At 34.5% G+C, this 27,939-nt stretch overlaps 3 protein-coding genes across 6 annotated transcripts; 2 read left to right on the top strand and 1 right to left on the bottom strand.

Annotated features, from left to right (window-relative positions):
• Window positions 1-29: 29 nt before the first annotated feature.
• gorasp1b (golgi reassembly stacking protein 1b) lies at window positions 30-3,671 on the bottom strand. 3 transcript variants are annotated; one of them, XM_073864215.1, is made up of 9 exons: window positions 3,546-3,671; window positions 3,128-3,208; window positions 2,770-2,973; window positions 2,534-2,620; window positions 2,320-2,450; window positions 2,102-2,219; window positions 491-614; window positions 262-396; window positions 30-179 (listed from the first exon to the last, which is right to left on the bottom strand). In XM_073864215.1, exons 1-9 carry the CDS (start codon window positions 3,600-3,602, stop codon window positions 37-39), a joined length of 1,080 nt encoding a protein of 359 aa, XP_073720316.1. In that variant the 5' UTR covers window positions 3,603-3,671; the 3' UTR covers window positions 30-36. The 3 variants fall into 3 exon arrangements, with proteins under 3 accessions (XP_073720316.1, XP_073720319.1, XP_073720318.1); XM_073864218.1 differs by having other exon boundaries at window positions 262-333; XM_073864217.1 differs by having other exon boundaries at window positions 2,120-2,219.
• ttc21a (tetratricopeptide repeat domain 21A) lies at window positions 3,582-22,121 on the top strand. Of its 2 annotated transcripts, none has more exons than XM_073864213.1 (29): window positions 3,582-4,084; window positions 4,161-4,290; window positions 5,555-5,665; window positions 5,758-5,924; window positions 6,091-6,201; window positions 6,280-6,437; window positions 6,530-6,614; window positions 6,775-6,873; window positions 7,136-7,316; window positions 7,983-8,080; window positions 8,985-9,179; window positions 9,977-10,115; window positions 10,191-10,348; window positions 11,181-11,390; window positions 11,753-11,991; window positions 12,384-12,456; window positions 12,525-12,635; window positions 12,836-12,977; window positions 13,066-13,166; window positions 13,701-13,871; window positions 13,949-14,059; window positions 14,150-14,231; window positions 14,333-14,483; window positions 16,999-17,160; window positions 17,253-17,433; window positions 18,691-18,915; window positions 18,989-19,109; window positions 19,197-19,264; window positions 20,491-22,121. In XM_073864213.1, exons 1-29 carry the CDS (start codon window positions 4,058-4,060, stop codon window positions 20,566-20,568), a joined length of 3,885 nt encoding a protein of 1,294 aa, XP_073720314.1. In that variant the 5' UTR covers window positions 3,582-4,057; the 3' UTR covers window positions 20,569-22,121. The 2 variants fall into 2 exon arrangements, with proteins under 2 accessions (XP_073720314.1, XP_073720313.1); XM_073864212.1 differs by having other exon boundaries at window positions 3,583-4,084; window positions 13,683-13,871.
• Window positions 22,122-22,225: 104 nt separating this feature from the next.
• On the top strand, window positions 22,226-24,570 carry cebp1 (CCAAT/enhancer binding protein (C/EBP) 1). Its single transcript, XM_073864219.1, has 3 exons — window positions 22,226-22,537; window positions 22,699-22,977; window positions 23,994-24,570. The coding sequence occupies exons 2-3, from the start codon at window positions 22,699-22,701 to the stop codon at window positions 24,309-24,311; spliced, it is 597 nt and encodes a 198-aa protein (XP_073720320.1). The 5' UTR covers window positions 22,226-22,537; the 3' UTR covers window positions 24,312-24,570.
• Window positions 24,571-27,939: the final 3,369 nt, after the last annotated feature.

The following is a 27,939-nucleotide window of genomic DNA, read 5'->3' as shown; positions in this document are numbered from 1 at the left end:
ATGTGTGGTGATGCTGGTTTCTAGCTGGATTTGATGTCAATGTTGAAATGTTTTAATCTCATTACATCTTTCTTCCATATTTAAAATCACAGGTCCTATTTCAACACCATAAATCCCAGAGTCATTCATCTGGACGTCTTTTCCAGTGTTGACCGTGCTGTTTTCAGACCGACTCATGAGAAAATGTTACAAATGAACTAATAATAAATAAAGAATAAGATGATCTCATGTTTTTAAAAGACTTCTGCTACTTACTCATGACAGATAGATCCTCACTACTGTAAATTCCAGCATCATCTTCATCATCCACTAACAAAGAGGAGGCAGAACGCTCTGTAGAGGACAATGATAAATCCAACAGTCCAGAGAGATCTACAGATGTCGTCTCAAACATGTCTGTGACAGTCACAAAAACTATATAGATTAGCCCTTCTTCATTTTGTATTACATAAAAAATAATGACTTTTTTTATAAAAGTTATTAGACTCACCAGAAGCTTTGTCACATTGTTTCTCCAATTCTGTTGAAACTTCAAAGTTTGTCTGAAGTCCACCAAAAACGTCCACCAGTGTCTCATCACAGCCAGAAACATCCGAGGAATTCTCTAAAAATGTCTGAAATAGAATTAAAACATTTGTGAGAATAACTATAACAAATGGTACCAAGGAGGATTAGTGCCAAACTAAAATAAAAAAATTAAACCATCTCGAAATTAAAGTCATTATAATACGAGAATTAACTAATCGTTTTTTTTTTTTTTTTGGAGAAAAGTCAAAATAAATAACATTTCTGTGATAAAGTAATAATATTTTAAAAATAAAGTCAATAAAATGAGAATAAAGTTCACATCACTCCAAACACGTTAATGTAAAAATATGACATTATTTTCAAAATATTATGACTTTATTCTTGTTATATTGACTTTATTTTCAAAATATTACAAATTTAGTCTTGTTATATTGACTTTATTTTCAAAATATTCTCGAAATACTGCGACTTTATTCTCGAAATACTGCGACTTTATTCTCGAAATACTGCGACTGTATTCTCGAAATACTGCGACTTTATTCTCGAAATACTGCGACTTTATTCTCGAAATACTGCGACTTTATAATACTGCGACTTTTTTTATCGAAATACTGCGACTTTATTCTCGAAATACTGCGACTTTATTCTCGAAATACTGCGATTTTATTCTCGAAATACTGCGACTGTATTCTCGAAATACTGCGACTGTATTCTCGAAATACTGTGACTTTATTCTCGAAATACTGCGACTTTATAATACTGCGACTTTTTTATCGAAATACTGCGACTTTATTCTCGAAATACTGCGACTTTATTCTCGAAATACTGCGACTTTATTCTCGAAATACTGCGACTGTATTCTCGAAATGCTGCGACTGTATTCTCGAAATGCTGCGACTGTATTCTCGAAATGCTGCGACTGTATTCTCGAAATGCTGCGACTGTATTCTCGAAATGCTGCGACTGTATTCTCGAAATGCTGCGACTGTATTCTCGAAATGCTGCGACTGTATTCTCGAAATTCTGCGACTGTATTCTCGAAATGCTGCGACTGTATTCTCGAAATGCTGCGACTGTATTCTCGAAATGCTGCGACTGTATTCTCGAAATGCTGCGACTTTATTCTCGAAATGCTGCGACTGTATTCTCGAAATGCTGCGACTGTATTCTCGAAATGCTGCGACTGTATTCTCGAAATGCTGCGACTGTATTCTCGAAATGCTGCGACTGTATTCTCGAAATGCTGCGACTGTATTCTCGAAATGCTGCGACTGTATTCTCGAAATGCTGCGACTGTATTCTCGAAATGCTGCGACTTTATAATACTGCGACTTTATTCTCGAAATACTGTGACTGTATTCTCGAAATACTACGACTGTATTCTCGAAATATTGCAACTTTTTTTTTTTCAAACGAATAGTTAAACATTGCATAATTATAATGACTTTAATCTCAAGATGTTTTTATTTTTTATTTTAGCTTGGCCCGAATCCTCTTTGGTACAATGGTGTAGTAGTATAAACAAGACATGTTTTTATGTACATAAACATGAATGATTTCTAGACATACTGACCTCAGAACTGTGCTTTACCTCTATAGTTTCAGATGTTGTATCAATGTCATGTTTTCTTGATGCGAGGGGTCTTGTGGGGATGCGATGGAGGTAGCCGAACCCAATACCACAACCAAGACTGGGAGACACAGGACAACGGGACATGCGTAAGTAAAATGATATACTGCATGAATATATTAAATTCACACGTTTGCCTGGCTGTGTAATGATGTGTTTACCTTCCCTCACCGCCCCACGCTCCATTAGGAGTAATGTGAATTTCCCTGCAGCCATCAGTCTGTGTGTTATACACCAAAAGTTTCAATGGTTTCCCCTCCGACGCCTCTATCAGCGTAAAGAAATCCTCCGACTGTGGATCAAAAAATTCATAGCTTATGTATCGCAGAGAGACATCACTGATGTATTTACATGACGTGCAAGTACAAATCTTACGTCCTGGAGCACTTGATCCGCACCAACAATGTAATCAGAATAAGGCTTAAGTCCAGCCAATGCAGCGGGTGAATTTGGTTCCATATCCTAAAAGTCACATTCAAGTCTTAAAAGACTATATTGGAAATCTTAAAAACAAACATTATAAAATATTAAAGGAATGCACAACAAAGAAATGTTTAAGACTATATGCAATGCAATAGATAATTAATGCACCTAAAAAGTAATATACTCACCAAAACATGCCAGACGTTGTGATTTGCTCCATGAAATGTACAGAATCGTACGCTTGCCCCCAGTAATCCCTGACCACCCCACATGTTACTGGGAATGACCTCCAACTCTCTGATCTTCATCATTTTACTGCTGTAGACCTCCATCCTCACCGGCTTCTCTATGTTTGCCTTCAGAAGATCTTTCAGCATATCGCTCTCCTTATTCTGACAACAAACACAAGCTTTTGCCTCTCAAGTTCATGAACACAATTAAAGCAGATCAGATCACAGTGATCATCATTATTTCTGGTTCTCATTCATCATCTTCAGTGTCATGACATGCTAAATATGTTTTAAATATTTATACAATGAAACTGACCAGCCTTGTGTGTCCAACAGATAAAATGAAATCAAAGAAGGGCTCCAGTCCGGCTCTCTGTGCTGGTGAATTCTCCTGAATCTGATCATTTAAGTTTGAAAGAGATGTGATTTTTAAAGGTAAGCAACCAATACGATAGCCGGATGACGTCAAAGTACCGCGAGAGCAAATCGAGAAACCATACGGCGAAGTATAATTTCAACTCGCTCTCGCGGTACTTTGACGTCATCCGACTGTCAGTTTTTGCAGCGTCAAATGAAGTCGAACACGCCTACTGTGTACTGCAGTCAGGACATCATGCGCGCCTGTCAGCTTACGGTTATTATTTATAAATGAACGCTCTAATACAGTAATCGCTAAAAGCACGCATCTGATAAAATGTCTGATGATTGAATGTCTGATTGATTGACGTACTCACCCCGTGCACGTGATAGCCGGCCTCTGCAGTAAACACGCTCTGAATCAACCCCATCATGAAACTGCGTTCAGCCGCTGACGAGCACCAATCAAACTGCAACGCAGACTCTGATCATGAATATTTATTAAAATGTTCACCTTTCAGCCAATCGCGTTAGCACGTTATTTTGCGTAATATATATTTATGAGTCAAAGCTTTCCCCATTTAGAATTCGCAAGGTCTCCTCACGATATTATAAATACAAATGTTTAAATAACAAAATAAAATATAGCAGAAATTCAAATGGGAAATAAAATAAAAACAAACAACAAAAACCTGGGGAAATTCGCCCTTATTTGCGTTTCACGGAACAGGCGTGCGTAATCGATTGATAAGCGCTGTGAGGGCGGTGACTGTGATCGATTACTTTTTCTGCGCAGGTGTGATCACGGTTCCTTAGCAATGATTTCACTCCGTTATTTAAAGTCACAGATGCTGCCATATTACAGTGAACTGATATACAATTATTAAACATGGCAGAAAACGACGCAACATGTTTGGTAAGTTTACAAAAGTAATCATTTATGATTATTCTGAACATTTATAACATCATCTGTTCTTTGTTTTAATAAACAGCCCTTAATTATATATTATATGCGGGAGAAGTACTTCAGACACGCCATAAATACAGCTGTGAAATATTTACAACTGTACAACAATGATCCTGTGCTCCTGTTTTTCAAAGCTTTTGGATCTCTAATGGAAGGTAATTCATAAAAGTGATTTATTTCGACTATATGAATAAGAATATCGTTAAAAGGTTATTATAATAACTATGACTGTCATGATAGTAATGCCGGAAGTGATGATGATGATGATTATAGTTATGGTGTGTATGATGATGAATATGATGAAGGTTATAGTGATGGTGATGAAGATTATAGTTATGGTGGATGATTGATTCATTAAGATTGTGATGATGAAGAGTCAGAGTAATGATAAATATAATGATGATGAAGATTATAGTGATGGTGTGTATAATGATGGTGATGTTGGTTATAGTGATGGTGTATATGATGATGAATGTGATGAAGATTATAGTGATGGTGTGTATGATGATGAATGTGATGAAGATTATAGTGATGGTGTGTATGATGATTAAATGTGATGAAGATTATAGTGATGGTGTGTATGATGATGGTGATGATGGTTATAGTGATGGTGTATATGATGATGAATGTGATGAAGATGATAGTGATGGTGTGTATGATGATTAAATGTGATGAAGATGATAGTGATGGTGTGTATGATGATTAAATGTGATGAAGATTATAGTGATGGTGTGTATGATGATTAAATGTGATGAAGATTATAGTGATGGTGTGTATAATGATGGTGATGTTGGTTATAGTGATGGTGTATATAATGATGAATGTGATGAAGATTATAGTGATGGTGTATATGATGATGAATGTGATGAAGATTATAGTGATGGTGTGTATGATGATTAAATGTGATGAAGATTATAGTGATGGTGTGTATGATGATTAAACGTGATGAAGATTATAGTGATGGTGTGTATGATAATTAAATGTGATGAAGATTATAGTGATGGTGTGTATGATAATTAAATGTGATGATGGTTATAGTGATGGTGTATATGATGATGAATGTGATGAAGATGATAGTGATGGTGTGTATGATGATTAAATGTGATGAAGATGATAGTGATGGTGTGTATGATAATTAAATGTGATGAAGATGATAGTGATGGTGTGTATGATGATTAAATGTGATGAAGATGATAGTGATGGTGTGTATGATAATTAAATGTGATGAAGATGATAGTGATGGTGTGTATGATGATTAAATGTGATGAAGATTATAGTTATGGTGGGTGATTGATTCATTAAGATGGTGATGATGAAGAGTCAGACTAATGATAAATATAATGGGGAAGGTGATATTTGATGATGACAGAGTGTTACAGTGATGATGATGATGATGATGTTGTGTCATGTACGTCACAGGTCACACACAGGAGGCTATGAGAGAGCTCTACCAGCTGAAGGATCAGCGTCACCTCTCATTGTGTTCAACTATAGCTCTCATTAACGCTCACAGACGTTGTGAAACTATTGGTAACATGTCTTCTGTACATACACTGAATTGAATGACTGATAAATGGATTATAATAACACACACATATTCTAAAATGTTATTTTTTTATTAGATGAAGAGGCAGTGAATGAACTGAACTCAGATCTGAAGCTATCAGGATCAACATCAGGTGACAGGGCGTTGTACTATGCGGCTCTGCTTTACTGGATTCTGGACCGGAACGGAAAAGCCCGAACCTGCATTAACAAAATGCTGAAGCTATCAGATACATTGCCACAGGTTTGTGATAAATAAATGAAGATTAAACTGTTGACATTGTGGTCCAGGCCTCTGTTTCACTGCTGTTCATGATGGTGCTCATCTTTTCAAAAACAGTTTTCCTTTCTTATATTAAACAAAGGGAACATTTTACCTTATCATGAGGCAATTGTTTTGATATTTTTAGGGACTTATTCTGAAGGGCTGGATTATGTTGACATCTGATGTAGAAGAGAACAAACTTCAGGCCATCCGTTACTTTAAAGATTCAGGAAATGTGTTTGGGCTCATGGGAAAGGTGTGACATTCCTCTTTATTTGTTGGCTCTCTTTAGAAATGTCTTTTAGAAATCATCTGATATGTTTTTTTGACACAGGTTGAGTTTCATATAGCCAAACAGAATAAAGAGTGTGCTCTTGACGTTGTGAATCGGATGATCGCTTCTTATCCAGATTTTATCCCAGCGCTCAGTCTGAAGATGAAGATTCTGATGTCTCTGCGTGACTGGGAGCAAACCCAAGAAGTCGCCCACAGGTGCTGTTTCACAGATTTGTGTTATAAGTGTAAATAAATGAAAGCTTTTTGTGATGTTTTAATGATTCAATGCTTTTGCTTGCAATGTCCAGAATACTGGAGAGAGATGAACACAATTTAAAAGCTCTTCAAATGATGGCAGTCAGTGCTGCAGCTAAAGATGGAGACATGAGACGGGTCATTTTCTTCTCTTCTCTTCTCTTATATTTATGCTCAGTGTTAGTCATGACTAATTGAAAAGATGTACAGATAGCACAAAAGTGACTCCCATATACTTTGCACAGCCTTTAAGTTCATTTAAGATAAAAATATGTTTGATTTTGGATAAATGTTTCAGGTTAGAGATCATCTTCAGCGTTTAATGAATGCAGTTGAGATGTCTGAGCTGAATAATAGTCGGCTGTATGTGGAGTTGACAGCACCCATCAGTAGACTGGTCAGTATCTTGATTTTATTACTAGTGTTACTAGTATTTCTTTGTGATAAAGATGCTTGTTGTTGACACAGAGATCATGCTGTCGTCCTCACTGGGGGTTTCTATTCCTATGTATCTGTTTCCATAGTACCTTTATCTCTTGGGTTGTTTTTGGTTTTGTTGGCTGTTGTTTACAGCAGTATGTCTGGTCTTCAAGCAGAACAACACTCATGTATTTATACTTGAGTTTTTTTGCTAAATGTTTAAAGTTTTTTGTCTGCAGTGTGGACACAACCCAGAGATCTTGCAGATGTTGACTGAATTCATGCAACACTCACCTGCGACATCTGATGTCATGTGTGAGCTGGGATATCTGCTTAGTCTTCAGTATAAATATAAAGAAGCTCATAAATGTTATTCTGCAGCCCTGAAAACAGATCCAAAATCCACAACCGCTTTAATAGGTACAGATTCTCCTCACGTTCATCTCTATATTAGCACCAATGAATGAAATGCTATCAGGGTAAATCATTGTCAAGGTCGTGCTATACTCCATAATCATAAAAATATGATCAATTCTGTTTTGCATTTAAACAATTTTACAAAATATTTTTATTAGCATTTATGTTTTTGCATTTTGTAACATTATTTAAATGTCATAAGCACATTAAAACCTTAATGTTTATATGCAATGTTTGGTTTACATTCAATACATGCATCGACACAACATTTCTTTGTCAATACCGATATTCGATTACTTAGAATAACATCTACCGATACCGAGAGATACTAATAGTTTTTCTTTTTACAATTTTTTCAAATAATTATGTCATCATGATAAATCAAGTGTGGAATATACAGACTACAATTCTGTTCAATTCAAAATAATCGCACAGTATGAGGTCTGATGTGTTTTTCTGCCCCTTTTGATTGGCAGGATGTAATCTGCCCTGATCATCAGCTGCTTTTAAACAATTATGAAAAACAACAACATTATTTTATCTGCTAATACCGATTATAGGCCAGTATATTGCTGCATCTCTAATTAAAAGGATTCGGACCCAATAGAGGTCTGAGTCTTGCTGTGTTATGTAGACACAACCAGTGAAATGTTATTTTAACTCATATAGGTCTGATCAGATGTATGCTGATGTGCGATCAGCTGGAGGAAGCCACACAACAGCTGGATTTCTTCAGTGAAGTACAAGAATCTTTGGGAAACGCTGCGGTACAAAGCTGACGATTTTGATCGATATTGCTAGATTCACTCCACATGTTTCACAGCATCAGTTTTACAGTATTAACTCTTTCCCGGCCAATGACGAGTTTTTACAGCAATCCATATTTCCACTATTATCCACCAGGTGGTGCTCTTACACAACTTATAAAACACTGAAGCATCCACTGATCCAAAAACAGTAAAAACTCTGTGGAGTGGTTTCCCAGACAGGACTTATCCTAGTCCCAGACTAAAATGCATGTTTCAGCTGCCTTCATTTATAAACACTTTGTACTGACATATCTTAACATATATCAGTGCCATTGTTTTGTCTCAAGATGCACACCTGTATTGTTTTTGTAAGGTATGTTTGTAAAAACTACTTTAATGTCCTAATATAACTAAAGCCTAGTCCTGGATTAATTTAAACCCTGTCTGGGAAAACCATTTGTATGTATTGATCCCTATCTTATCTGTAACAAAAGTCCTTCACATAAATGCAATTATTTCAGCTTTTTGCTCAAAATTTGGTATTTTTGAAGAAACCCACTCATATTTGAGAGGTTATAAAAAAGAGAACAGATGAAGGTAGGATTAAATGTTTAAATGGGTCTGCTACTTCATTTGACATATTGTATGTTTATATATTTAAAGAAGAACATTTTCTTTAAGGCAAAATCTTTTTAAAAAATGTTGGCGCTGGCTGGGACCATTTTTTTAAAACACTGGTGGGGAAAGGGTTAAGTACTGACATATGACATGAGACTCTGTATGAAATGTTTAAATGGGTAGAAATGAAGCAGTACAGCTCGGTCAGTTATATTTAGATTTATAATAGTTGAGCAACAGTAATATAAAAGTAAACTGAAGATGTGATGTTATATAAAGATGTAATGTTTGTTGGGTTTAACAGGAAGTTCTTCTACTGAAAGCCGTCTCTATCAGAAAGCAGCGAGAAGATGAAGAGATGGTGGTTGATTTGCTGAAGGACGCTGCTGAACGTCATCTCTCTGCTCTTCATGGACTCAGTTATGGTGTTGAATACTTGCGGATTCTGGATGTTAATTTTCTCCTGCAGATTGTTTGTATGCACATGGAGCTGAATCGGGTATTTTACCCCTTATATTTATGAACCCTGTCTGTAAAATCTAATGATGAAATGAGGAGCTTTAAAGTAGGATATTAATCATTGATTCAATCACTTACTCATATATTAAAGATATCAAGTTTAAAAACATGTGAAACAGTACTTACAAGATCAATGTAGATGTGTTCTGTTAAATGGGATTTTGCAGGACACTGGTTCCCTCGGCAAAAATGCCATTTATTGTTCGAAAAAAATAAGGTCTGAGTTTAACAAAAGTTAATGACATATATTGTATCTATCAAAATAATCTTAATAAAATAAAAGATAATATTTACAACTTTTATTAATTTTGAAGTCTAAATACGTTTACTAGAAATAAAAAGCTAACTACTACAAGCAAACTACGCCACAGTCTCTGAGTTAATGCTATATGCTAGTAAATGGCAAATGCTAGCATTTAGGCTGAAGTTCTACTATTGACGTTACAGTTACGTTTTACAGGTCCATACTGATAAAAAACCCCAAACTTACCACTCAGAAACATCCAAACAATTGATTATTCCTCTTATAAGATCTGTTTACACACACACACAGAGCTACTGAAGGAGCTGCTCTGAGAAACAGCCAATCAGAGCAGAGCTCAAAATTATTATTCATGACCCTTTCAAATAAGATAATAATAGAGCATTTCATTCTAAAGACAAATCCTAGGGTTGTAAATGGACATGAAAAACTGTCTCTGGGTCATTTTTGCACTTAATAAAGCCACAAACCAAAAAAATGATTTTTTTTGATCATGTTGATTAAATATTTTATAGGATCTTAATCCGAGAGTCGCCGGACAAACTCAACCATTTTGGCTAAAACATTCCAGTATGATTTTGGAAACTGTCATCAGAGCTGCTCCTGGGATATCAATGAGCTGTTATTATATGGCCTATGTCAAATTTCTCTCAGGTAAGTGTGTTTAGATGTCTCTTTCATCCTTAGCTTTAGTTTGGTTGTGTATTCATTACTCAGATATCTGTGCAGGTGATCACAGAGCAGCTCAGCATCTCTTGAACCGGTGCATGGAGAAAGAGCCAAAGATGAGCGAGCTTTATCTTCTACAGACTCGACTCCACCTGTATACTGAAGATCACAGTGAATCTCTCAGCTGCCTGGAATCTGCTGTCAGTGTCAATTTCCAGGTAACATGAAATCATTCAAGCAAATATATCAAACAAATCAAGTACTGTTAACCATTTTTTCATGGTATTTTTGCCAGTGGATGAGTGAAGTTTTGAAAGTTTTTTGCAAAGTATAATGTCTGTTTAATGCTATAGTCAAACACATCATTTACACTTTAACTTTAACTATAATTACTATATTAGTGATAACGATAACTTTATGTTCATTCACTCAATCACTTACATTGAATTGCATTAACTAATATTGCACTGCAAAAAATTATTTTCAAGAAAAAAAATTATTAGTATTTTTGTCTTGTTTTTAGTCAAAATATCTAAAAATTCCTAAATTAAGATGCTTTTTCTTGATGAGCAAAATGACCCGAGAAAATGAGTCTAGTTTTTAGACCAAAAATATCAAATTTAAGTGATTTTGTGCATGAATCAAGCAAAAAAATCTTGAAAATTTTTCTTAAACACTAAATTCAAGAAAAATGTGCTTACCGCATTGGCAGATTTTTTTGCTTGTTTTATGCACAAAATCACTTAAATTTGATATTTTTGGTCTAAGAATTTCACTTATTTTCTTGGGTTGTTTTGCTCATCAAGAGAAGCGTCTTAGTTTAAGAATTTTTGGATGTTTTTGCTGAAAGCCAGACAAAAATACTAAGAAAATCTTTTCTTGAAAATCATTTTTTGCAGTGTAGTCGCGATTAATCGTTAGGCATCCCCATTATAGTCATAATGTGAACTCCGTTATTCTCTTTATTATAAACCGATTTTTAAAACTATATTTTTTATAGATATAGTTATCTTTATAATGTGAACTTTATTTGTGTGATAATGTTTGCAGGTTAGAGATCGGGTTGAGTTTAATCTGCTGAAAGCTCGAGCTCTTCTGAGGTCTGGAGATATGAAGAGCGCCATCCAGTGTCTGAACACGACAATAAACATGCCAGGTGTCCGCAGGTCTACAGATGAGTCGCGGTCTTCTGTCTCCGTCAGCGAGCGAGTTTCTGTTTATCTGGAGCTCGCAGAGGCTTTGACACTAAACGGTGAACAGGTGCAGTGGCTGCTTTTTGTCTTATAAATTCTGCCATCATGTGCTGCTTAAAGGTGCAGTGTGTAATTTTTAGAGGAATCACTTGACATAAATGCAAAATATTATACAAAACTATATGATCAGGGGTGTATAAAGACCTTTCATAATGCACCGTTATGTTTTCACCACTAGATGTCGCAAAAATGTACACACTGCACCTTTAAACCAGGAAACTTTTTGTGAAATATGACGAATAGAGAACTTATATTTTAAATGTCATTTAGCTTTTTATTGCCTTTCAATACTGGACGATTCCAAAATAGCTTTGAACAAAGCAGATGTCATGTGTTTAAGACATTTTGTCAAACTTTGTCTTTGATTAGCACGAGGCTACAAAAGTGCTACAGGAGGCCATTGCGCAGTTTAAAGGAACTGCTGAGGAATCAGTCATCACGCTGGCCAATGTTGATCTTGCTTTGGCGAGAGATGATGTGGATGCTGCTGTGGTCCTTCTGAAGAATATTCAACCCCATGAGTCCGCTTACATCCAAGCCAGAGAGAAAATGGCTCACATTTACTTGAAGAAAAAAAACAACAAGACACTTTACATTGCATGCTACAGGTGAGAATTATATTGAATTGTTTTATTAAAACTAACTCAATACATTATTCAACTTAAAAACAAGGTGAATTGACACCAAAACACACTTGCAGCCAATCAGCAGTAAGGGGCGTCTCTACTAACCAACATCATTGCCTGGGTTGCTAATGTGTGTGTGGGGGGATCTATCAAAAGAAGGTCCAGATTGTATTGGGGTAGGGGCGTGTTTGTTTAGGTGATTTCAAATGTCAACATTGGCTTTCAGAGATCATGCACCCCGCCTTTAAGATTTGAATTTGTATTATTTTTTTTCTTCCAGTTTTGCCTGTTTTCAAACATAAAAGTCTCAATTTGTCATGTTTATTAAGTTTAAATGAATACTTTTGTTTGTAAGTTTTTTTTAATGTTTTTAGAGAAATGACTGAGCAGCTACCTGGAGCTCATACTTCATTCCTGCTTGCTGACGCCTTTATAAAGATACATCAGGTATATTCAATGTTTATGAAATAAATAAAATGATTAAGACTTATTGCTTTTATATTTTGTTTTTAAAGCCAGAAGAAGCTGTCAAAATCTATCAGGCAGCAGAGAGGACGGCTCATAAAGACATCACCTTAACCAGAAGAATAGGCCATGCTTTAGTTAAAGCTCATGAATATGACAAGGTGAGTGTTTCTTTACATTATAAATGATGTCACGTACAGGAACCCCAATAAAAAAGTCACACTGAAACATAAATATCAAAGCAGCTGTCAATCTAAAACAAATGATATTTTTTCTCAAAACTGTTTTTTGTGGATATGAATATTTGTCTAAATACTACTGTATAATAAAATAAGAGTTTGTATGTTATGTGATCTTTCAGGCTGTAAGCGTCTATGAATCGGCTCTGGATGTTGATACACAGGATTGTCTCTTGAGTCTGGAGTTTGCTGATCTTCTCTTTAAACTCCAGGAGTTTGAGAAAGCTCAGCGAGTCTTACAGAAGACACTGAATCATGAACACAGTACTGAATGATCATTCACTTTTAAATAAACAGAAACACAGTGAGACAGAGCGCTTGCTATCTAAACCTCATTTTGTTGCTCCTGCAGGTTCTTCATTGATGATTTTAATGAATGATGTGAAGATTTTAAGAATGTTAGTGAAAGTTCTGCGTGCGATGGATGAATCGACTCTGGATGTTGTGCAAAAGGTCTGTGAGCATTTCCAAAGTCTCATCTTAAAGGGTTATATCATGAAAATCTAACTTTTCTGGCAGATAATTGGGTCCCCAGTTCTTCTTTCATCCTAGAAAATGTGAAAAGATCAACTCAGTAACTTAGTTTTGGTAAACCATTCTCTGCAAGCATGAGAAAAAATAGCTCATTGAAATTTGTTTCCCCTTGTGATGTCAAAAGGGGATCTTATTATAATAATACCACCCCTTCATCTGCACTATCCAACCACAGCACTGACATTTAGTGCAGAGAGAAAATAATTGACATCAAAATTGAGTTTCAATTTCAATAAACCACCATTATGGTGATCAGTGTTTGAATTATCAGCTCATTTACATTTTAAAGGACACACAAAAACAACACATTTTTGCTCACACTTTCTAGGGACTCCAAAGATTTACTTGACATCTTAAAAAAGTATTGTAAAATGTCCTGTTTAACACACATCGACCTCACACATTCTTGATTAAATCTGGTTGATATTATGTTAGGCTCATGATGTTCAACAGAAGATCATTAACTGGATTACAGCTGAGCAGCCGGAGCAGTTAGAAGATCAGATGAAGTTGATGGCAAACATCTGCTGTGATTGGGCTCATGAGTTTCATCTCAAACACGATCTGGAGATGGCCAGACATCATTATACAGACGCTTTAAACTACAGCCCAGATAAAGAGGAGGTCAGACTCACTGCCAATGTTCTCATGAAGATGAAGAGAAGGTTTTATAACATCTCTATCATTCTGTCTAAATGCAGATCCTCCTTTATCTCGCTCGCTTATATTATGAGCATCAAAAGCTGGACCATTGTGAAGAAATGTGTCTTCAGATATTGCAGCTACATCAACATCATACAGATGCATCAATGGTGTGAAGTATAACATTGTTTTATATTAAAAAAACACAATGAGAAGGACATCATGATGTTCACAATATGTCTGTATGATATTCTCCTCAGCTGTTAGCTGATACGTTATTTTGGAAGAACCAAAAGGACGAATCACTTAAAATGTATACAGATATTATGGAGCGATATCCAGGTGTGGACTTCACAAATATGATTCAATATTTCAGTATTTTGAGACTTTTATGTTTAAATGACTGTAGAAGATATTGTGAGCTCTTCTCTTTGTACCCATAGACAACTTTCATGTCATGGTTAAGTTTCTTGATGTTCAGCGCAGACTGGGGAATCTGGACGCTATGCAGTCTGTATTTAAATCCTGTGAAAACTTCTGTCCGCTCTCGGTTAGAGAAGCAGGTTATCATTACTGCAAAGGTCTTTATTTCTGGTTAGTAAACATTCACATCTTCAGCCTCTCATTTCTCATATAAATGTCAATTGGTTTAAAGGAGAAAAATAATTGTTTTTGTCATGAATTTAACTATTAAAGCCACAATGTGTAATAAATTAGCCAAAAAACACTTTCACAGTGTGATATATTTCATACAGTGCATTATCACAAAAGTTCCCAAGGATTTGTAAATCCAGAGAAATTCCTGTTTCTTCTCTTGTCTACCATGTAATTGTTGCCGTTTTATTGACTTAATATCCACGCTATCCTCAGTTTCCGGTTGTAGAAATGATGGCAGCACGAGTAGACAAACACATAAGTGGTGCTTATACAGCATCTAACACGCATCTGTTGTGACTTGCAGCTAATTCATTACAATGGCATAAAATAATCTGAACACTACAAAAAATGACTTTCAAGAAAAAAAATGTCTTAGTATGTTTGTCTTGTTTTCAGTAAAAATATATAAAAAATTCTTAAATTAAGATGCTTTTTCTTGATGAGCAAAATGACCCAAGAAAATAAGTCTATATTTTAGACCAAAAATATCAAATTTAAGTGATTTTGTGCATAAAACAAGCAACAAAATCTGCCAAACATTTTTCTTAAACAGTAAATTCAAGAAAAATTCAAGAACAATTTTTCATTTCCAATTTTTTTATTTTCTTGGGTCATTTTGCTCATCAAGATAAAGCATCTTAATTTAAGAATTTTTAGATATATCTTTACTGAAAACAAGACAAAAATACCAACTATCTAAAAATTCTTAAATTAAGATGTATTTATTTGGTAAGCAAGTTGTTTAAGATAACAAGTCTTGTTTTTTAAATAAATGATGAAAATCAAGAGTTTTTTTTACTTAAAACAAGTCAAAATATCTGCCAGTAAGAAAAATGAACTTAAATTAAGTTTGTTATATTAAGTCGAAACTGGAATTAAGTTTATTTTTCTTACTGCACTGGCAAATATTATGACTTGTTTTAAGTAAAAAAAAAAAAAACTCTTGATTTTCATCATTTATTTCAGTAAACAAGACTTAATATCTTAAGCAACTTGCTTACCATAATGTAACTCAATTTAAAGGAATAGTCCATTTTCTTAAAAGACAAATCCAGATAATTTACTCACCACCATGTCATTCAAAATGTTGATGTCTTTCTTTGTTCAGTCCAGAAGAAATTATGTTTTTGAGGAAAACATTGCAGGATTTTTCTCATTTTAATGGACTTTAATGGACACCAACACTTAACAGTTTTTTTCAACGGCGTTTCAAATGACTATAAACGATCCCAAACGAGGCATAAGTGTCTTATCTACACTCTAAAAAAACAAACGGTGCTATATAGCACCAAAACTGTTGCTTTGGATCGTAACCATAGAAGAACCATTTTTAGTGCCATATAGCACCGGTGAAGCACCAGTGTAGCACCTGTGTAGAACCATATAGGGGCCATATAGCACCACTATAGCACCACATATGGTTCTACAAAGCACTATATGGTTCTACACAGGTGCTTCACTGGTGCTATATGGTTCTTCTATGATTACGAGCAAAGAACCACTTTTGGTGCTATATAGCATCGTTTGTTTTTAGAGTGTAGCGAAACAATTGTCATTTTTGACAAGAAAAATAAAAAATATGCACTTTTAAACCACAACTTTTCGTCTAGGTCCGGTCACGTGTTACATATATAAAAGGCACATTTGCGGACCATTGTAAACAATAAACTGACACAAAGACATTAATTAGTATCATTCCACATACAACAACGTAGGAACGGTCCTCTTTCAACACACTCGTAAACACTGGGGCGGAGTTTCGCATTTGTCATCCGTGACCTCTTGACGTCATGACGTATTGCGTGAGGTCACGCAGACGCTTTCAGGACCGGAGGAATATGAGAAGTTGTAGTTTAAAAGTGCATATTTTTTATTTTTCTTGTCAAAAATGACAATGGTTTCACTAGATAAGACCCTTATGCCTCGTTTGGGATTGTCCTTTGAAACTCCGTTGAAAAAAACTGTTACATGTTGAGTTAAGTATTAAGTCTTGGTGTCCATTAAAGTCCATTAAAATGAGAAAAATCCTGCAATGTTTTCCTCAAAAAACATAATTTCTTCTGGACTGAACAAAGAAAGACATCAACATTTTGGATGACATGGTGGTGAGTAAATTATCTGGATTTTTCTTTTAAGAAAATGGAATATTCCTTTAAGAATTTTCAGATATTTATATTAGAAAACAAGACAAAAATAAGTAAGACATTCATTTTTTTAAGCTTTTGCTTTTTTATGATGTTATTGTGTAATGGTGACCTCTAGTGGTGAAAATCTTACATATTGTGCCTTTAATGAGCAAATGTAAATGTATGACGAAATGTTAATGGTAAAAAAATCAAATTTTTTTAAATCAAAAGAAAACAATTTATTTTGAAGACAATATAGTGATGTCAGAGAACCATCAGATGTCTTCTCATTATCATGTGGTCTTGTTGTTGTGGTTTCTCTTCAGGTGTTTGTATCAGGTAACTGAAGCTCTGAATCATCTGAATAAAGCCCGAGGTGATTCTCAATGGGGTGAGAGAGCTGTCGAGCTGATGGTCCAAATCTCTCTCAACCCTGACAAAGAGGTCTTTGGAGGAGAAGTTTTAGATAAAAGACAAACAAACGTCAGGTGCAATGAATGCTTTTAATCTGTGAACATGAAGGAATATTTGATTTTGAAGTCTGTTGTGATGTTCAGTTTAATCGTCTGATTGTTTTTAGTGAATCAGAGAATCGGATTGGGATCGACACGGCTCAGAATCTACTGATCAAGTTTTATCCGCGCTCCAAATCTGAGGAAGAGAAAGTCAGACTGCTTGATAATCTGTGTCTGATCTACAGTAAAGACGCTAAACAGGTGGAGAAAGCCACGCTGGATCTGACAGATATGCTGTCAAGAAACGTAAGACACTTTTGATACGAGACTCTCAGTTTGACTAACTGAGTTTAATTAACTTCATAGATAAATTAAGTCATGCAGCAGTTTAAACCAGTAGTTCTCAAACTGGGGTCCGGGGCCCCCAGGGGGGCTGCGAGATGGTGCCAGGGGGGCCACAGTTTTATGACATTTTATAAAATACATTAAATTATCATGAATTATGTGAAATTAAACAAAAAAATAATGCAGCACTACTTTATATCATTTAATGTTTAGTTTAATTAAAATGTGAAGTTTTAGAACTGTTTTTGTCATAAATTTTCTTTGGGGGGGCAGCAAAGGAATGCACCATACACAAAAAATTATTTGGGGGGCCGCAGGCTGAAAAAGTTTGAGAACCACTGGTTTAAAGTATTTTAATCTCTGAGATCATTTAAAGTTTTAAAAAAGAAACTGTACTCGGGAAGTAAATCTAGCTGTTATAAAATCAAGATCAATTAGTTGCATATTTTTTAAAAGACCACATGTGAATAAATTGTAAAGAAGGTCGTCCAATAGATGTTGTCATGGATTGACAGTCCCACTCGGCATGAATGTCAAGGACAAGGTTGAATCAATGTTGAATATACAAAACTGAACAGACAACTGACATTATTTCAACCAAATTTCAACGTTAAGTATTTTATTAACCTTTTGCAACCGTTTAGCATTAACTGTAGTATCAACGTTGAAACAAGAACTGACATTATTTTAACGTTGAAGGTCGGTCATAAACTGCATAAAAATGATTTTCAAGAAAACATTTTCTTAGTATTTTTGTCTTGTTTTCAGTAAAAATATCTTAAAATTCTTAAATGAAGGTGCCTTTTCTCAAAAACATTACATTTAAGTGATTTTGTGCATAAAACAAGCAACAAAATCTGCCAATGGGGTAAGCAAGGATTTTCTTGAATTTAGTGTTTTAAAAAAATTTCAAGATTTTTTGCTTACACCATTGGCAGACTTTTTTGCTTGTTTTATGCAAAAAATCACTTAAATTTGATATTTTTGGTCTAAAAACTAGACTTATTTTCTTGTGTCATTTTGCACATCAAGAAAAAGCATCTTCATTTTAGAATTTTTAGATATTTTTACTGAAAACAAGACAAAAATACTAAGAATTTTTTCTTAAATCATTTTTTGCAGTGCTGTGGTGTAAAAGAAATAAATGTATTACTGTTTACTGTATGTGTCTCATCTACTATAAGTCAGGTGTGTGCTGATCTCTGATCTGTACTGTAGGTGATGTTGGAGGCATCTTTGCTTGTGGCAGCTAAAGGTCTCCTTCAGTTAAAGCAGATTCCCCGAGCCAGAAACCTCCTGAAACGTCTCATTAACATGGACTGGAATGATGCTAATGCGGATTATCTGGAGAACGCCTCTCTGCTGATGGCTGATATGTATATAAAGATGAGAAAATACTCACACGTGGACAAACTACTGGATAACTGCATACGGCACAATAAGGTCTGTCTGTGTGTCTGAACACATTCATCTTGACGTAAGTACTTGAGTTATATGATGTTTCTGTCTGATTCAGTCGTGCAGTAAAGCGTATGAGTATCGGGGCTTTATGATGGAGAATGAACAGAGATATGAGGATGCATCACTGCAGTATGAACTCGCATGGAAATACAAAAACAGACTCGATCCTGCTGTCGGTGAGACTTTCTTCACTATCATAATCACTCTGAAACTTTGAAATGATTGTTTTGTTTCTAAGGGTTGAGATTTAAATGTCTTCACAGGGTTTCGTCTGGCCTTCAACTGTCTGAAGTGCAAGAATTACACGCGGGCTGTCGATGTTTGTCATCAGGTTTGTGTCTTTATTTATGGAATAATATGTTTATGAACTGATGTTTGGAGATACAGTAACATTTCTTGAGGAAATCTTGAGTTTGAAACGATTAAATAGAGAAGAGTAAACTTTACTAATGACTGAACCTTTTTCTTTTTGTAAAGTTTATAGAAACAGATAATTTGATGTCTATTATTGTGTAAATATGTCTCCGTTACGAAAATCAACCATGTTTTTTTTTTTGTGGTAAAAATGTAGTAACCATGTTTTTCTGATGTTTTGATTTTCCAAACCATGGTTATTTTGTGGTTTTACTACAGTAGCCATGTTTGTTTTGGTAGTAACTGTAGTAAATAATTTATTTTCGTAAGGGCTATAGCAGTCATTTTCACAAAACAGAACAGCATTATTTGGATTAAACAAAAACTACACTGACAGTCAAAGCATATTGAAGAGGTTTTTCTCATAAAATATATTAATGTGAACTTGAGATTGTGCTGGGGGGTAAGCTGCATGGTGAAGCATCAATGTCTCCTCAATTTAATTATTTATATTTTTGTAAAAAAATTATATATATGAAGAGTTTCGTTGCAGAACAAGATAACCACCGTTTTTTTAATTGTTCAGAAATCTCGTTTTTTGGTTGTGCATTCCAATTAATTTCAATTCAACTGCAGTTGGTTTGTTTTGATTTAAACCTTCATAACTTAAAAAAATACAGCTAAGTAGCACCATAAAACAAAATAATAACATGATAACATAATAATAAACATGTTTTGACAAAAATGTAAAAAAATGGATTTATCTCGTTTTGCAACGAAACTCTTATATCTGCCATTATTTTGTGCCAAGATGCATGCCAGTAAAGTATTTTGTAAGTGAGTTTTTAAGAAACTTAGTATAAATAATAACTAGTCCTGGATTAATCTAAACCCCTTTCTGGGAAACCACCCCTATATATTTTAATATTTTGTTGTTTTGTCGTCTTGTCATTTAAATGCTTTTGTCATGAAAGATAAAAGGTTTAAAACACACATGGCCGCGTGTTTACACTGGACTATAAAATTGAGCTTCATTGTCATAATGATGTTAAAAAGGTCTTAAAAAGTCTTACTTGGTGAAGTCCAGTGATCAGAATACACAACTGCTTTTAATTGGCCATCAATGAGAATAGCTGAAACAAACCAGGCAAACATTACTGATGATGATGATGATGATGATGATGATATTGTGTTTGTCTGTAGGTGTTACAGTGTTATCCAAACTACCCTCAGATCCAGGAGGAGGTTCTGATCCGAGCTCAGATTTCTCTCCGACCGTGAGCTGCAACTTTATTCTGATTTCAGTTTGCATAAAGTCAGTGTGCACGTTTAAATCTATATTTCTCATTTTGTATGTACAGCAGAGAAGAAATTGATGTTAGTCTAAATATTCATAAAGATTAGCATTAAAAACAGCTGAATGTAAAGTGAAGGTGGTGTGTATTAAATATGATTATGATTTATAAACATTAACAGTGATATTGATGATGCTTAATGCTTATATACAACATCAATCCACAAACATTGAGAGCACAAGAAAACTTTATTGTTTCACTTAATGAAAGTTAGAGAATAAAATAAAAATATGATTCTTCTTTAAGATTTTGTCTTCTCTCACTTTTCCAACATTAATGAGGACCATAAAGTAAGTAAATTCAGGTAAGTTTTGTCATTGTTTGACATTGATTTAATCTGATCTGAATGTTTTATACACATGTATACTTGTGTTTGTTTCATCTCTTTAGCTCCAGTGATGGCAGTACATTCAGTCGTCCTGCGGGAGGCGTCACTGAGCTCTCTGTGTGTAAGTTCATCTTGTACTGTATTAACCCCTTCATGTGTGATGGACAAGCAACACAAGACTCATGTTTGTTGTCAGAACCAAGTTTGAGTTTTACAATAAGTCTGTTTAGCAGAAATAATTTTTTTAAAAATGCTCATTTTAGTTTGGCTGATTGTGGTCAAAAAATATTTTTTCTTTTAACCAGTAAATATTTTTGCACAAAGCTTTAAAAACACTGTTTGTAAGTGCAGTTTGATATTTTGATGAAAAAGGAAATATATAAACAGTAAAAAAACATACTTTTTTATTGTAGTCTTAGGCATAAATAGTTAAAAATAAATTGTATATTCATATAAATAAACAGTAAATTCCAAATTATTCTGAATTAAAGTAATACATTTGAACATCTCTAATGTCATTTTATAGTAACATTTATGGGTAACACTTCACAATAAGGTTGTATTTGTTAACATAGCATGAACTCATAATGAATAATACTTTTTACCGCATTTATTAATCTTTAGTTTGTTAATTTCAATTCCAATCAATTTCAAGTTTATTGTCCACAAAAAGTGGAAATTTGTCATTGGCTCCACAGGTGGATTTCTAAAACACATACACAATGAATAGACAATAAATACAACAGACAAACAACACAGTAACCCTTACAAACAACAATAGATAACACCTTATTTAATGTTAAATATATTATTAAAATCAAGCGTTTAAACTGTTTACTTTAATTAATGCAACATGAACTTACATGTGTAACAAGACTTAATAACAACATTGTTCATTGTTTGTTCATGTTAGTTAATGCATTTACTAATGTTTACTAATACAACCTTATTGTAATATATACATTGTAAAAAATACGCAGCATTTTTCAAATCAAGATTATGTTAAACAATTTCAACTTGATTTTATAAGTTGTCAACTTTTAACAAGCCAAAACTTAGTAGGTTAATGGTAGGTTGACTTTACGTACAAAACCAAGTTTTAACTTTTGTTTTAAAGTGTACCCATTTGTAAATATCAAAACGATACATTTTTTTTTTTTAATTAAATGATGATGTTCACAGGAAATTGTGTGCAACTATGAAATAATCACAATGTCTAAATTATATAATAGAAAAATGTTTGATTTTGTTTACTTATGAGTGTAATCTCTTAAATAAGATTACTTTTAAAAAGCGACATACAGTGCTTTTATAAAAATACACAACAGAGGACTAGACAACAAAATACACAAAATAAGAAAAAAATGTTTGATGCAAGATAAAAAGTAAAGAGAGAGAGAGAGAGAGAGAGAGCAAGAGAGAGAGAAAGAGTGAGCGAGAGAGATTGTGACAAAGGAAATGATGTTGTCATGAGTGTTTGTACCTGTATCATAACACATTGTGTGGAAGTTTGTATATGTGAGCAGAAGAGACAGAAGTCAACAACACTGAGCAGCGTTTAGAAACCGTAAGTAACTTTATAATCATCATTTATTATACAGACCCTGTCGAAGAACACTCTTTAATAGTCCACTAAATGATTTGATCGTCGTTCTTTTTAAAGGAAGTAACCAAACCGTTTCTTATAGTTCACATTTTTTATAAATGCCTGCGTGTCTTTATTCTCAGATGTCCAACAGCCCTTCATCCTCCAGCTGTATATTTACATCTCAAAATCCAACTTCCACGTCTCCGGACGGCATCCTGCCACTAAACTCCGACTCCAGCGGCCCGACACAGATGCCTCAGATGGACGGCGGTCTCTATGCTCAGTCTATGGGCTCTCAATGGTTTCCTAAGTTTTCAGATAACCGGAACATGGGGCAGATGATGGGTTTGGCGTATCTGCCCTTTCCCTCTTCAACAAATCCTGAACGAGTGATACAACAGAGTCAAAGCAGTCAGCAGGTACATCAACACTCCATTTATTAGATTTTTTTATATAAAGTGACTTACAGTAAATATGATCAGTATTTGTGTCTACCCATCATCCTTTGCGGTGCTAATGCAATGCTTTTATAATTGAGCTACAGGAAGAGTCATAATGTGTACGTGACAGGCTTCATGAGATTCATCCTTACTTGATGCATTCTGTTCCTGAACATAGTGTGCTGCCTATATAGTCAACATATTGTAAAATTAAGTTGTTTTCTTAACCTCTTAACTGGTGCTGCCCTTTTTGAGTGGGGGTGAGGGGGTGAAAAGGTGATGTACACCTTTAAATTAATATAAATCTGACATTTATTTGGTCTAGAAGCCTAATCTTGGTCTTGTTTTAAAGAAGACACTTTGAAGTTTGTCACGGAAGTGTCTGGAGCTTATTAAATAAATAAATAAATAAATTGTTGTAGCAGTTTACATTTATTGTAATAAATAAAAATAATGCAGTAAAGTATATATTTTATACATAAAGTTATCAAATGAGGTTTGCTGCATACTCTTGTCACAAATTAAAAAATTACTGTCACTGCATTAATATTACTGCTAAAATGTTTTGAAATATGAAAACTACATTCTTAGAGCGCTTCAATGATATAAAGTTTGTCGTGATAGATTAAAATTTACATGCAAACTATTAAAATAAATTCAGGTGTCCCGCTCAGTGCCAGTTAAATATCTTGATTTTCTAAAGTAGCATAATTACATTCTTAGATGAGATGGCGATCCCAGAATGCATTGTGATGGAAGAAATCCAAGATGGCTGATAACTTGAGTGAAATGTTTAACTAATGTAATTCAAATGTAGATCAATTGGGAAAAAAAACTATTGTTTCACATCACTGGCTGATTTTCAAACAGTTGTCAGTTTGAGTCTCTGGCTGACTTTGTGATATGGCCAATCAAAAGACAGTTCACAATGTTTTTAAACAATTTAATTTGTACATTATTTTTGTATGCTAACCATATTATCATTCTTCGTGTAGGATTTCTCACAGTTTCTTTTGCCACCTCCGGCAGCGACGCTCCGTCAGTCCGGACAGAAGCGAGGCGTCAGTAAAGACAGCGTCGAGTATCGACTGCGCAGAGAACGAAACAACGTCGCCGTGAGGAAGAGTCGCGATAAAGCTCGCCGTCGCATTCAGCTGACCCAGCAGAGGGCGCTGCAGCTGCAGGACGAGAATCATCGACTGCAACTGCACATACAGCGACTGTCACACGAGGTGGAAACGCTTAAACACTATCTGTCACAGCGCCACCTACAGGTCAAAGAGCAGGACACAAGAGGAGAAGATCACTGTTGAGTGCTTTTGGACACTGAAGGTCTTTATGATCAACTCTTTCTTTTTAAACGATTTACGGCTGCAGGGCGATTGGTCGCGACTGATCGTTTTGCAGAGTGGGAGTTTTTGTTTGCATCATATATATGTGTGTGTTTACTGTTTATAATAATTATATATAAGTAAGTTTTAAGAAAAAAATCTATTATATATATATACTTGCATCTGTGTGTATTTCTATATGTATAAATATTATACACCGTAAACACACACATGTGTGTTGTGGACAGAAACTTTGATTCTGCAAACAATTAGTCGCGACCAATCATTTTACAGCCCTCAAACGATTATTCTCATTCATTTTGAGTTTAAAAATTTAATTAAGTGCTTGTGCGTTGACAGCCCATTTAACTTTAATCGTTTTACTGTATTTCATATCAGTTAAATCTTGTAACTCATCAGTTGCTTTCAAAATATCTCATGTAAAATATTTTTCACTGAATACAGACATATATAAACAAACATACAGTGTGATTTTATTCAGTTTCTATAAAGTGTCCCAGTTAGAGCCCAAACGACAAATAACATTAAATTTTACCGACCACTGAAATTGGGTTATTCGTGAAAGTCGTTTGCTCTGTTTATATGTCGTCTGTAATCTGAATCGATTGGAAATCGTGCTATTGGCCAACACGAGAGTTACATCTTTCCTCCCTTCAAACGGACAGAATGACACGGTTATTTAAGTGGGAAGAGTTCATAGCCAGCGCCTGTGGTACGGATGAGATTTCAACACCATGTGGGACAGCGAGCTGATGATAGAGGCGTTTAGGCCTTCCTGTGGCTTCCACTGCAGTCAGAGGAGAGACTGATAGCGAGTGATAGTGGAAGTGGATGAACTTGCATGGCTTTATCTTTTGGCACCGGGGTATCTAGGTGAAGCTTTGTGTAACAGCAGATGACTGGAAGTGATAACACAAAGACCTGCTGAAGGTCTGATGGTGGCGAATGCTGATAAATGCTGTGGTCATAATGGATGTTGTCCACTAATGCATGGAAGCGTGGGCATTTATTCATTCGCACACGCATTCATGGGAATGGTGCGTGAGTGTTTGTAAGTGTTGTAATGTGATTCAGTGTTGCTGTGGGGTAATCTGTGGTCCTGGGCCTGAAATCTGGCCACAGCATTAAGAAAGAGTGTGTTTCAACTGAGAGTCTCTTACTCAACACACAATGCAAGAGAGCAGGCACAGATCCAAACACCTGAATAAAAAATGCACCAAAATATCAACATCATCATTTAATATATAAACTCTCTCTCTATATAGATTTGCATGTCTCATATAATCAGAATAACAGTTTAAGTAAAAAATTTTCATGCTTTTTAAAATGTTGATTTGGTGCGTTAATGATCCGTGGTCTCAAGCGTGATCTAAAAATGAGAATTAGACCTTTTGTTTTAAAGATGTTTATGTTGAATATTATAAATATTGCTCATCTCATTAGTGACCTACAAACAGTACAGAATCTTAAACATTTCTTCATTTACTTTACTTTGACTAAATTGATATTTTCATTAATACACTGTGAAGGATGTCTGTAGGAATGAGAGTGTTGCTGTCGGCTGTTTTCCGGTGGCTTGCTGTGGATTTGGGTTGATGTTGTTTGATGAGTTTGTTCAGGGTGGAATCAACGTTGTACATTAAGAAGTCTTTATCTTTACAAAATAAAACTATACAGTAAAATAACAGCATCATGCAAAGCATTCTGGGAAACAAAATTTGAAGGAAAAAGAACAGAAAAAGGTTGATGAGGATTTGCATGAGGTTGTTATTTTATTTTATTCTGTAAAGATGAAGACTTGTTAATGTATAGTGTTCATTTGACTTTGAACGGACTCAGTAGATGGCATCAATTTGGGTCTACGGTGGGTTGCTGGAAAACAGCTGATAGTAATGCTGTCATTTTTGCTGACATTTTTTACAGTGTTGATGAAAAATCTATTTAGTTAAAAAAATAAAGTAAATGAAGAAATGTTTACTAAAACTAAACATTTCTTCAACTAAAACTGTTAAATTCTTTATTCTTCTTTACAGCAACATTTTTTTTCGTGTGTATATAAAGAGAGCACTTCAACATTGTGATCATTTCAGTGTCTCTTGAATTTAAACAAAAGCAAACCTCTGAAGTGACAATGTCAACCAAAAGTAAATGTGAAAGACTGAGAGCGTGACAAGACGGATGTGACTAAAAATCAGTTAAAAAAACAGGGGTTTTCCATTTTTTATTTTTTCTAAAATACATGTAAAAAGTATGTTGTTGTTGAGAAATTATTTGGAATTTGTTTTCTCTGCAGTTTTCCAATCAGAAAACACTGCATGATTTTTGTTTTTTTGACCATGTTTTCCCCATTTCAATTTTACGTAAATTAATGCAAATAAAAACATCATTTTTATTAAGAATTTGACAGAAATGTTGTCGGTAGTTGAAAGAAAAAAAGTGATCATTTTACAAATCGATACCTACAATGTAAAAAAAATGTCTGTATAAATTACAGTATTACTGGGTATTACTGGCAACTAGCTGCCAGTAACCTACTGTAGATTTTACATTTATGTTATTTACTGGCAACAGTTTGTTCAAAGTTAAATGAACATGAAACATTTTCAGTCTTTATCTTCTACAGTAAGTTACTGGCAACCAGCTGCAAAATTACAGCAAATTTCATACAGTGTATAAATAATAAATCTAAAAAAACTGAAAGGGACAATTAAAAATATAAATCTATACAAGTAAAAACTTTCATTTTTTTAGGTGCTAACAATTGAGGTAATTTTTTAAAAAAGTTAATCCAACTTTGTCCAGCATAAACTCTAAATAAAGTTGCTTAAAAGGTTTTTCACAACAGTGATACAGAAGAGCCATTCAGTAAAAGGTTCTTTAAACAACTAGTGGATCAAAACCTTTCCTAAAACTTGTCTTTAAACCAATACCCATTACCTGTTCTTGTCTTAGGACAAATTTGATGAATGTACATATATATATATATATATATGTGTGTGTGTTTATGTAAGGAATAATTGACAAGGGACCATTGTATTATTTGAAAATAATGCACACCTAAGGTGGTAATGCTAATACACCGTGATTGTGCATTATTTTCAAATAATTCAAAGGACCGGAGTCAATTATTCCGCTTATACCTTAAACATTGCTCTGGTGTTTATTTTAAGACATTTGAAAAATTAGCGGTATGTTGTGAAGAACCTTTAAGCATCTTTATTTTTAAGAGTGTATATATATTTTGGGGTTTTATAATAAGGAGAGATGACCAAATGGAAATAATATTTGACCGAGTGTGAAATCCCAGCTAAAGTCATTTTGTGTGATTCACATAATGTAAAGGACACTGGGAACAATAATTTTGAAATCTTTAATATTGACTGAGTAGGATCATGATTGAAATCTTTTAAAATCGAACTTTGATGCTCCAAATCTCACCATTAGATTTTGAGTCTTTAGTCCTGATGTCATAGAAGATCTAAAGTTCATAACAGATTCTGCAGGATCTTCAGAAAACGATTGCTGTTTGTAAAAATGGGAAAGAGAGATGATACAGAACTGATTTAGTTTATATTGGACTAAATGTCTG

The sequence above is a fragment of the Misgurnus anguillicaudatus genome, chromosome 25, assembly GCF_027580225.2.
Source record: "Misgurnus anguillicaudatus chromosome 25, ASM2758022v2, whole genome shotgun sequence".
In the NCBI taxonomy this organism is placed as follows: Eukaryota; Metazoa; Chordata; class Actinopteri; order Cypriniformes; family Cobitidae; genus Misgurnus; species Misgurnus anguillicaudatus.
The sequence above is the reverse complement of the archived record's forward strand: the minus strand, read 5'-3'. Positions and strand labels throughout refer to the sequence as shown.